The sequence below is a fragment of the Jatropha curcas genome, chromosome 5, assembly GCF_041381405.1.
Source record: "Jatropha curcas cultivar XTBG-Jc1 chromosome 5, XTBG_Jcur_1.0, whole genome shotgun sequence".
In the NCBI taxonomy this organism is placed as follows: domain Eukaryota; kingdom Viridiplantae; phylum Streptophyta; class Magnoliopsida; order Malpighiales; family Euphorbiaceae; genus Jatropha; species Jatropha curcas.
Window position 1 is genome coordinate 21,593,745 of NC_143155.1, and position 11,273 is coordinate 21,605,017.

At 35.4% G+C, this 11,273-nt stretch overlaps 1 protein-coding gene across 3 annotated transcripts; it reads left to right on the forward strand.

Moving 5' to 3' along the window:
- The first annotated feature begins 939 nt into the window (after positions 1 to 939).
- LOC105650696 (zinc finger protein BRUTUS) lies at positions 940 to 11,017 on the forward strand. Of its 3 annotated transcripts, none has more exons than XM_020676694.3 (14): positions 940 to 1,568; positions 2,541 to 2,750; positions 4,500 to 4,694; positions 4,786 to 5,153; positions 5,697 to 5,925; positions 6,135 to 6,303; positions 6,402 to 7,643; positions 7,760 to 7,946; positions 8,106 to 8,327; positions 8,408 to 8,545; positions 8,657 to 8,891; positions 9,005 to 9,064; positions 9,323 to 9,394; positions 10,569 to 11,017. In XM_020676694.3, exons 1-14 carry the CDS (start codon positions 1,290 to 1,292, stop codon positions 10,704 to 10,706), a joined length of 3,744 nt encoding a protein of 1,247 aa, XP_020532353.1. In that variant the 5' UTR covers positions 940 to 1,289; the 3' UTR covers positions 10,707 to 11,017. The 3 variants fall into 3 exon arrangements, with proteins under 3 accessions (XP_020532353.1, XP_012093030.1, XP_020532354.1); XM_012237640.4 differs by having other exon boundaries at positions 942 to 1,568; positions 7,775 to 7,946; XM_020676695.3 differs by lacking the exons at positions 940 to 1,568; positions 2,541 to 2,750 and adding an exon at positions 3,173 to 3,586.
- The last annotated feature ends 256 nt before the right edge of the window (positions 11,018 to 11,273 follow it).

Here is an 11,273-nt window from a genome sequence, read left to right on the forward strand (position 1 = left end):
TTTGTTTATTTTATTGCTTTATTTATCGTTTTTCTCTATTTTGCTTTATAACCATGCATGCTATCTACTTTATCTCATATCTCTCTTCATTTGATAAAAATATTAATATTAAGGATAATTGATTGATTGTTTAAACTAAAAACCCAGTCTCTAATCCACATTGATTTTGTAGGATTAATGCACGTTTTTAATTGAACAAAAGATCATAGTTACAAAAGGGTTTTTCTCAAGTCACAAAAAATTGGGGTCTCAGAAACACAAAAACTAAAATTTCATTATCTTTTGAAAAAAAATAATACATATATTGCAAGAAGAAGCATGACTTGAATTATTAGTATATTGAAATTGCATCGAAACCAAAATCATTTCGAAAACAACAGCTTAAGAGCTAGTCTAAATTCAATATTTTAAAAATTTCAAATCACCAATTTAGTGAACTGAAATTAGCATCTAGCTATTTCTAAACTAAAACAACAAGAAAGTTTAAAATTTAGCTCTCTCTTTTAGTATTCTATTATTTTATATTTTGAAAATTTCAAATTTTTCTTTTTTTTTTTCTAATTTTTTTGATTGTTTTTAAATTTCATTCTCTTTTAATTTAGACATAAATTGGGGTTGAAATTAATATTTCTCTGTCCAATAAAATGGGTCTGATTTTATTTTTTTATTTGTTTTGTATTATAGGTTACTTTTATTTTTAAAAGTACAATTAATTTATTAATAATTTTCTTATATTATCATTATTTAATATGAATTGTTATGAATGATTGTCTCTTAATTCTTTATTAAGAATGAAAATTATTCAGTCGAATTTCTAACCGCTCATAGACTTGATTTATTTATAGCTCCAATTTCATACGTTTTTTCTAAAATGGAATAATATTTGGTTATATTAGATTACAAATTTGTTACATTTCAACAAACGGAGCCTAGTAGGATAGGCAAGTCTTTAAGAATATTAGCGTGTGCAGTTGCATGGCCACAAGAATGCTTGAATCTTCAAGACCTCTCTTCCTCACGTGCCGGGCAGCTTACATCACCATTTGCCTTGTCAGCTTGCCACCTGTCTTTATCCAACTATATAAACCCCTTTCTTCCTTATCAAATCCTTAAAAGTTAGTTCACAACCAAAAACTTAAAAAAACACAAACCAACCTCCCTCTCCGTTGAACAAAACTGAAATATATCCTTTAAAATTAAAATCCGAAATAAATTTCTGTCTCAGAGAAGGGAAGACTTTTGACGATACAATTCAGGTCAAAAACAAAAAGCTAGATAGAGAAAGAGAAATGGCCACGCCGTTACCGGAATTGCAGAGAGGGGAAGGTATGATACTGTCAAGCGCGGTCAAGAACGTTGAGGCGAAAGGTTGTTTAGAGAGTAACGAGCAGAAATCACCGATTCTGATATTCCTTTACTTCCACAAGGCTATACGTAATGAGCTTGATTCGCTTCACCGACTAGCCATGGCTTTTGCTACTGGACAGACTGTTGATGTTGAGTCTCTCTTCGAACGATACCGGTTTCTCAGATTGATTTATAAGCACCACTGCAATGCCGAAGACGAGGTGCCTATTTAAAATTCTGCTTTTTCTCTGTCCTTTTTGGCTCGTTTTAGCTATTCAGTGGCATGTTTGATGATGTATTGAGATGTTAACACGTAATTTTGAAGAATTTTAGGTTCGGAGTCGAATTATTAGAACAGTTGCTAGAATTTTAGAGAAATAATTAATTATTTCAGTTTTCGCTTTTAATTCTACACATACGGTCAACTGCTTTGTGAATTGTCAAGAGGAAGGGATGATAATTTTCTTTTGAAAACAAACTGTTGTGTATTTTTTTTTTTTTTTTTTTGACATTGTTATTAGGCTTAAGTAGTTGTTTTTGGGACCCACACCGTTTGGTACTTTTGCTGCGAGTCCAAAAGTTTCAAAAATTGTGTGGGATATACTAAATCTAAAAACTTTGAAATCTTTGAATCAGATAGGAAGTGCTTGTAATATTTTGTTAAGCTTGGGAAATTATCCCATATCTAGTTTGTTTCTGGTGGGAATGGTAATCGTTTTCTTGTTGAGGCGATTCACTTTTGGAAGTTCTCTGTTTGAAGTTTTCTACTGTGCTTGCTTTTGTGTTGTTTATAGATAATTAATAACCTGTTAGGAAACTAGTTCTAGCAGTTAAACAAAATGTTTCCAATCTCATTATTTTACGTTCAACTAATTATTAGAAAATGCAAAACATCTTAAAATTTTGTTTAGTGATAATATGCTTATGTAAAATGGTTATTTTGTTAAGCATTTGTATCATGTTTTTTTAATAGAAAAGATACGAGTTATGTTGTTTGTAAAATATAAAATATGAAATTTATTTTTTGGGATTTAACATTGCAATAATATTTAAAATCCGGTGCACGAAACTTACCATTTTGCATCTAATGGATCTATGTTATTTCCATCTTGACCCTCGGGAAGTAACTGAAACTTTTTTTTTTCATCCATATATTCTGCCATACCTGATGGCACAATATTTTGGAAATGCAGGTTATTTTTCCAGCTCTTGACATACGTGTGAAGAATGTGGCACAAACATACTCACTTGAACACAAAGGTGAAAGCAGTCTGTTCGATCAATTATTTGAGCTGCTAAATTCTTATACGCAAGATGATGAAAGTTTCCCAAGGGAATTAGCATCTTGCACAGGTGCCCTTCAGACGTCACTCAGTCAGCACATGGCAAAGGAAGAGGAACAGGTAAGGTGTTATTAGTATTCTTTATTTTGTGTATTACTTCAAGGAACTCCTCATAATATTTTCGTTTTCCACATGCATGTGCAATATCTCCTATAGGAAACTGGGATATGATACTACATGGATTGATGCAACTTGCATGAGATTTTTCTTTTTTCTTTTTTAAAAAAAAAATTACTAACACAAATACAGAAGCAGGACAGAGTCTGAGTCTTGATAATGTTGTTAAATGTGATTGTTTGGTCCTTTTCTTATATAATTTTCCACATGTTTTCTATTTTTTTCAAGTCCCTTTCTCCTCCCCACTGTCCTCTCCTTGCTACTCTCATTCGTTGGGATGCTTTGAGCATTATCTACTTATATGTTAGTTCAAAGTTGAACAAGATTTTTTGTGGTCCTTGCGAAAGTAAGGAAAAAGTTGGTCAGTGTGGTTGCTTGATGATGATTCAATGTGAATAAAATTTTAAAGTTGTTATCTTTTCATAAGAATCAAATGTTAAAATTCTGTCCACAAGATTATTCATCCTGTCAGATGCCTGTGAATCAAAAAGATTTTATGAGGCTAAAGTAGTTCCATTCCTACTGCACCAAATATGGGATGACTGTGTCAAAAGTGTAATCTAAATACCCATTGGCGATAGGCTTCAAACTTCTGTTTTTAGTTGATTCATTAAACCATAATACAATGTTGTATAGAAGAGACAGTTGACCTTCACTCACTGTGGGATATTTTCTTTTAAATTGAGAGCACAATTTTGTCAAGGATACAACATACCTGAATAAAGGAACTGGAGATCTCTTCCTTCATAACAATAACAGCTTGGACAACAGCTTTTCAGGTTTGTTCTATGGATTAAATTAAAAAAAAAAAATGACTGTACAATGTCCAGTGGATTTTTACTGTTTTATTTTTTTATTTTTGTTCTTCTTCTGAAATTTTTAGCTTACTTTTTCCGTTAGGCAGGCCTTGCTTGCATAATCTGTTGGGAAGCAAAATGATAAAGAGTAGGATATGACTTTTGATTTAATACCCACTAAAATAATTGTCAAAATTTGAGTAGAAACTTTAGCACTATATAATTTGACCTAAATTCATGGAGTTTTTGTGCTCTAGATTCACTTCAATAACCCTTTAAAACAGAAAACAATGTCGACTAGCTGTAGTTGTACCCAGACACAGTACAGTGGCAATCCACCTCTGTGGCACTGGCACTGCAACTATGGCCTTCTGGAATGAAATCCAAGGCTATGAGTGCAAAGGACAAAAAAGAGAAGACGAAATTGGATATATGGATAGGAAAATACATCTAATACTTATATCAAACAATTTCTCATTATGTGCATTTCCTGTTTATCAGGAACTCCTGGTGCGTCATCCTTTGTATTGTGCTACACTGTTGTCATCGTGACGATCTATGTGATGCTTATGGTGATTTTCTGCTTGGCAAAATCTGAATCTAAGCCCTCTCTGTTCCTTGATTATTTGAAAAGAGTGGTGCCACTGGTTGATGTAACTTATACATTTTCTCCTTGACCTATAATTTATCAATCGGAAAAAAATGCCATCTAGTAATAGTAAAGCATCATCATAGTGGTCGGATGGGTCTGTTTATGCATTTTCACCACAATTGTTCATGAATCATGGCAAATGCAGTAGTATTGAATCCAAAATACTGGTAACGTTTGGAGTGTTGATTTTGTTTTTTCTGAAAAACATAAAGATTGTAATAGGTTTTCTCTTTATTATGTCAGGTCTTTCCTTTGCTTATTGAGAAGTTTTCTCTCGAAGAGCAGGCATCTCTAATCTGGCAGTTTGTTTGCAGCATTCCTGTGAACATTATGTCAGAACTCATGCCATGGTTAGCATCTTCTATTTCACCCATTGAATCCCAGGATATGCAGAAGTGCTTAAGCAAGATAATCCCAGAAGAGAAGCTTCTTCAGCAGGTAAAGGATTTATTTTTCATTTAGCATTTATTTCTTCTTGGGTTATTTTGCTGAATGTTCATAGCTGATCAAAAGCGTTTTTCTTGGGAAGGTTGTCTTTACCTGGATAAGAGGGAGAAATGGTGCGAAGGAAGTTGGAAGCTGCACAGATAATCATCAGGATCAATATTGTGTAAATTATACTATTAGTGCAATGAATTCTGAATTGGGTGATGTGATGGGTACATGTGACGAACATAAAATTGGGAAAAGGAAATATCTGGAATCAAGTAATGATGCTTCAGATACTACTGGAACACACCCGATAAACGAAATAATGCTTTGGCATAATGCTATTAAACAAGAATTGAATGAAATCGCTGAAGAAGCTAGAAAGATTCAACTTTCTGGAGATTTTATGAATTTATCAGCCTTTGATGATCGGTTGCAATTCATTGCTGAAGTTTGCATCTTCCACAGGTGTGTCCTTTCTGTTGTTAGACTTTGCAAATAGATATTTACTCTTCATTTTTCACAGAATTACTTGGTTTAGCCTTTTCTCGTTTTATGAAGTAGTCTTTCATGGTATTTTTCATATTTGTGAGATGCTTAGTTGTAAATGTGGAGAAAAAGATATATATTGCCCTAAAAATTGTTTTGTCATCAATATGCAGAAGGAAGCTTATTCTTCTCTTAACATTGTTGAAGTGGCACATGCAGTTGTTACATGATGTAGACATTTACATTGTATTGATGCCCATAATTTTTTCCACCTTTATTTATTTGTGTTTTTCTTATGTTTGTTTCTTCAATGACGGTGTTGAGTATTGTGGAGAAGATTCAATGATTTGGTACCTTAATAGATAAACTGATCAAAGGTGGAAGGAAATAATTGACTGTTCTTTTCCATGGGCTTTGTTTGGGACAAAAGTTTATGTTGCCATCCAGCATTGCTAATTATACAGTGCATGGAGCAGTCTGTAAGATATCCAATCTGAAAGATTTGTGTTTTCTTGGCTACAGTATCGCTGAGGACAAAGTCATATTTCCTGCAGTAGATGGAGAATTCTCTTTCTTTCAAGAGCATGCAGAAGAAGAAAGTCAATTTGATGAGATTAGGCGTTTGATTGAAAGTATTCAAAGGGCAGGTGCAAATTCTAATTCAGCAGCTGAGTTTTATGCAAAATTATGCTCCCAAGCTGATCAAATAATAGATACCATACAAAGACACTTCTATAATGAGGAAATACAGGTGAGCGTTCCTTAGTTATGTGATAAATCCTGCTGGGGATGTTTGGTAGTCCGAAGAATGTGAAATTATGCCTAATTTAATTTAATAGTGAACAAGTACAACTTTGCTTGTCTGCTCCAATTTCAAATGTAAAGCTGGTTATAGAAACTATACATTCTTCTCGAAGGAGTTTAATATATGTGACATGACTAGATTCCTTGCATGTTTAGGTTCTTCCACTAGCTCGAAAGCACTTTAGCTTCAAGAGGCAGCAGGAACTTTTATACCAAAGCTTGTGTGTGATGCCTTTGAAATTGATTGAGCGTGTCTTGCCATGGTTGGTGGGGTTTCTAACTGAAGATGAAGCAAAAAATTTTCTCATAAACATGCAGTCAGCAGGTTTTGTACTGTATAGCTACTTCTTATGAGATTAATTCTATTTAATGAAGTCATATGGTTATATGTCTCTGCTCACATTTTTGATTATTCTGATTCAGCTCCATTGACGGATACTGCTTTGATTACACTTTTTACTGGCTGGGCTTGCAAGGGTCGTAGCCGGGGTGCATGTTTGTCGAGTGCAATTGGTTGTTTTTCTGCTAAAAACTTCACTGATATTGAAGAAGATATTGTTAGATCATGCTGTGCATGTACTTCTGCATTTTGTTCTAAGGATTGCGTTGTATCAGTTTGTGAAGATGACAACAAAAGGCCCGTCAAAAGAAACATTCCGTTATCATGCAAAAATAGCAATGCCCCGGACCTCTCAAGAACTCTAAGTTCCCATACACCATCTTGTGCCGATCGATCTTGTTGTGTACCAGGTTTAGGAGTGAACAGCAACAACCTTGGTTTGAATTCTCTTTCAACTGCCAAATCTTTGCGGTCCTTGTCTTTCAGCTCCTCTGCTCCAGCTCTTAACTCCAGTCTTTTTTCTTGGGAAGCGGATAATAGCTCCTTTGATATTGGCCGTGCAGAACGACCAATTGATACAATATTTAAGTTTCATAAAGCCATAAGCAAAGATTTGGAGTATCTAGATGTGGAATCTGGAAAGCTCAGTGATTGTGATGAGACAATTCTTCAGCAGTTTGTTGGAAGATTCCGTTTATTATGGGGCTTATACAGGGCTCATAGTAATGCTGAGGATGATATTGTTTTTCCAGCTCTGGAGTCCAAAGAGGCACTTCATAATGTGAGTCATTCATACACACTGGACCATAAGCAGGAGGAAAAATTATTTGAAGATATTTCATATGTTCTTTCTGAGCTTTCCAGCCTTCATGAAATCTTGCAAAAAGCCCGCATGATGGAGGATTCAGTGAGAAGCAATGTGGAACTTTCTGTTGCCCATGACGGTATTGATGATTGTGTGGCAAAGTATGGTGAGCTAGCCACTAAGCTGCAAGGGATGTGCAAATCTATAAGAGTTACTCTTGATCACCATATTTTGAGAGAAGAAGTTGAGTTATGGCCATTGTTTGGAAAGCATTTTTCGGTTCAGGAGCAAGACAAAATAGTTGGCCGCATTATTGGCACTACTGGTGCTGAAGTTCTGCAATCTATGTTACCTTGGGTAACTTCTGCTCTTACTCAGGACGAGCAGAACAAAATGATGGATACATGGAAGCAGGCAACCAAAAACACAATGTTCAGCGAGTGGCTTAATGAATGCTGGAAAGGACCTGCAGAATTATCTTTGCAGGCTGAAACATCAGAAGCTAGGATTCCTAGAGAAGGTTTGTTCAATGTCTCTAGTTTTTGTGTTGCTAGCATCCTTGTGCAGTGTCATGCAGCATTGGATAGTTTTATGAAGGTCATTTACCTAGAAATGCAAATTTTCTACTCAGTTCAGCCTTGCTTGTTGCAGACAAAGAGTTTCAAGAGAGCTTGGAGCAAAGTGATCAGATGTTTAAGCCTGGGTGGAAGGATATCTTCCGCATGAATCAAAATGAGCTTGAATCTGAGATTAGAAAGGTTTACAAGGATGCAACTCTTGATCCAAGGAGAAAATCATATCTTGTTCAAAATCTTTTGACTAGGTTAGTTCTGATAACTGTAATATGCTTTTTCCCTTTTTATCTTTATTCCCTTCAAAAAATTAGTGAAATGCATTGATGTTAGCTGTCGTTATATTTTGTTGTTGTTGTTGTTGTTGTTGTTTGTCCTAAATTAACCTTTAAGTAGCTGGTTTGTTTTAGTCGCTGGATAGCTGCGCAGCAGAAGTTACCTCAAGGAATCTCAGGTGAAACCTCTAATGGTGGTGACATAATGGGATGTTCACCATCATTTCGAGATCAGGAAAAGCAGATATTTGGGTGTGAGCACTACAAGCGGAACTGTAAACTTCGTGCTGCTTGTTGTGGCAAATTGTTTACTTGTAGATTTTGCCATGACAAAGTAAGCGATCACTCGATGGATAGGTAATGTTTGAAATTATTGATTAAATTTCATATTTTGACTGAAGCTTCTGAATGCATGATGTTTTGCTGATCCACTGCAGAAAAGCAACCTCAGAAATGATGTGCATGCGTTGTCTGAAGATTCAGGCAGTTGGCCCGATCTGCACGACACCTGCGTGTAATGGACTTCTGATGGCAAAATATTATTGCAATATATGCAAGTTTTTTGATGATGAAAGGTACAGTTCAATTTTGACTAACAACTGGTTTTACACACTGTGAACTTGATTTTGCTCTTATTATGAATGCATACAGACATTTTTCTTAACATTTGTGCATGGCCACTTCAGGAGAGTATATCATTGCCCTTTTTGCAATTTATGTCGTGTTGGGAAGGGTCTTGGGATTGATTACTTCCATTGCATGACATGCAACTGTTGCTTGGGGATTAAGTTGGTGAATCACAAGTGTCTGGAAAAAGGTTTAGAGACAAACTGTCCCATCTGCTGTGATTTTTTGTTCACATCAAGTGCAACTGTCAGAGCTTTGCCTTGTGGCCATTACATGCATTCAGCTTGCTTTCAGGTTTCTGTCTCTTAAACCTTCCACTTCCAGTCTGTCTCTTTTACTTTATTTCTTAACTTCCCTTGGATGCGTCAGACTGGTTGAAATTTCTCACACCACGTTTTCTTTAATAGGCATACACTTGCAGTCACTACATCTGCCCAATATGCAGTAAATCATTAGGAGATATGGCGGTAAGAAAACCTTCTGTTACTATTTTTTTTTTATTTGCAAGTTTCCCATGGATACCTATAACATTGACGAGCCAGATTAAAATTGGATATGATGTTCTCCTATTTGGTTTTGTTGAATTTAAAAGAGTAAGTTGGTAAAGATACCAGCAGCCCTTGATTAAATTGTCTGCTGTCTTATTTTTGTCAGTTTGCTTGGCTGCATATTCATGAGGTAAGAGGTATTATTTTGTCCTTATTGTTATTTGTTAATCAACTCAGGTTTACTTTGGCATGCTTGATGCATTGCTGGCTGCTGAGGAGCTTCCAGAGGACTATAGGGATCATTGTCAGGTAATATTATTGTCTCTTGTAATTAGTTCTCAAGTGAAAGTGAAAATACTGTGTGCTTATTTCTGCTGAAATAATCACATGAAGAGGGAGTTTAGTTCGATTGGTTCTTTGCCACTAAGATGCACTCGATACCAAGGTTAATGAATTACAAATTTTTACTGACCCATAAAAGAAGCAAATTGTGGAAAAATAAAATAAGTGAAGGAAATGAAGGATAGTGAGTTTCGTAGGCTTTGTTTATTAGAACTTTCCATTCATTGCTTGGTAAGCTCTCAATTTAAACTTAGCCCAATAGGGGGTGTAAATGAGACGTTTAGCTGGTGATCCTACAATATGGTAGGCCAATTTTTTGAAGGCCTAAGCTTGCGTATATGCTTTAAATGAGTTGATGAACTATAATTTAACCAAACTCATTCATGTTTCAGCTTTTGGTTATTTCTTAAGCAAGCCTAACACTTTGCTTAGAGGTTATCGATCAATACTCTTAAAACTTAAGATGATTGAGTTTCCAGCAAAGTTCTTGTCTGCTATAAAAATATAGAGAGGAGATGGGCGGATATTTGTTCTGAAGTCTTTCCCACATGCATTTCCATGCATCCCCTTTTTAGATTAGTCTAATTAGAGTTTGAAAACCAATTTTGTTGATTGCCATTTTCACATTTGCCCTTTGGAATGACTGAGCGAGAAGGCAAGAGGCAAAAGAGAAAGTTATGCATTTAGGGTGAAATTGAACCCTATGTCAGAACTGCATAGTTTTGATATTGGTTTACTTAAACTTGGCTTGTAAGCTGGAGCTAAGCTCGAACTCGGCTCGTCTGTTAAAAGAGCTCAATAAAAAAAGCTTGAGCTCAACTTGTTGGCCCGACTCATTTACAGCCCTACTGAAATGCACTCACTGCACATTCACATCATGTGGTCCGTTGTATACAAGCTTGAGCTCGGCTCGTTTGTTAAAAGAGCTCAATAAAAAAGCTTGAGCTCAACTTGTTGGCCTGACTCATTTACAGCCCTACTGAAATGCACTCACTGCACATTCACATCATGTGGTCCGTTGTATACAAGAAATGTTGAAGCCAGTATAATTATTGAATGGTATTATCAATAGTGCAAACTTCTAATCCAGATGATTACACTTAGGTATCAAATGAGTCTAATATTCATCTAAATAATGCAGGATATATTATGTAATGATTGTGATCGAAAGGGCACTGCACGTTTCCACTGGTTATATCACAAGTGTGGAGTTTGTGGTTCGTACAACACTCGGGTGATCAAGAGTGAGACAGTAAAGCCCAACTCTGCTCCACCTTAATGAGACTCACATTTTGATGAGTTATAGGTATTAGGCTGTATATACTTTGTCAATCCGATCAATTTTCCCTCTTGAAGGAGAGGTGATTTCTTGTCATTTTTTGTTTCTTGCACCAAAAATTCATCACCCTTATAGAAACTCTTTAGGATGATTTTCTCTTGCTTGAGTTCCTCAGTTGGTGTAGATGAGCAAAATTAGGAGATCTTTTGGTTCTGATTTACTTCATTATGTATAGAATAGAAAATGTTCTGTGTAAAGTACGTCTTTTCATGTCGAAGAGGACCCGGCTTATGAACTATTATTACTGTCAATATTTTTCTAATTAGTGATCTAATTGCCAGTGAAATCGTAGATCATACATGATATATACATGAACAGGTGATAAGATTCAAAATTTCAAGTCGTCATTGTGTTGCTGAAGTTATTACTTCACTAGCGTGTACTTATCAGATGCTGCAATTCTTTTTTAATTTCTACAGTTTATGAAAGTAAGAATCTTATTTATTTTTTCCTATATGATCCTTTTATCCAATGATTTATCATTTTAATTTTTAGGTACTGTTGGTG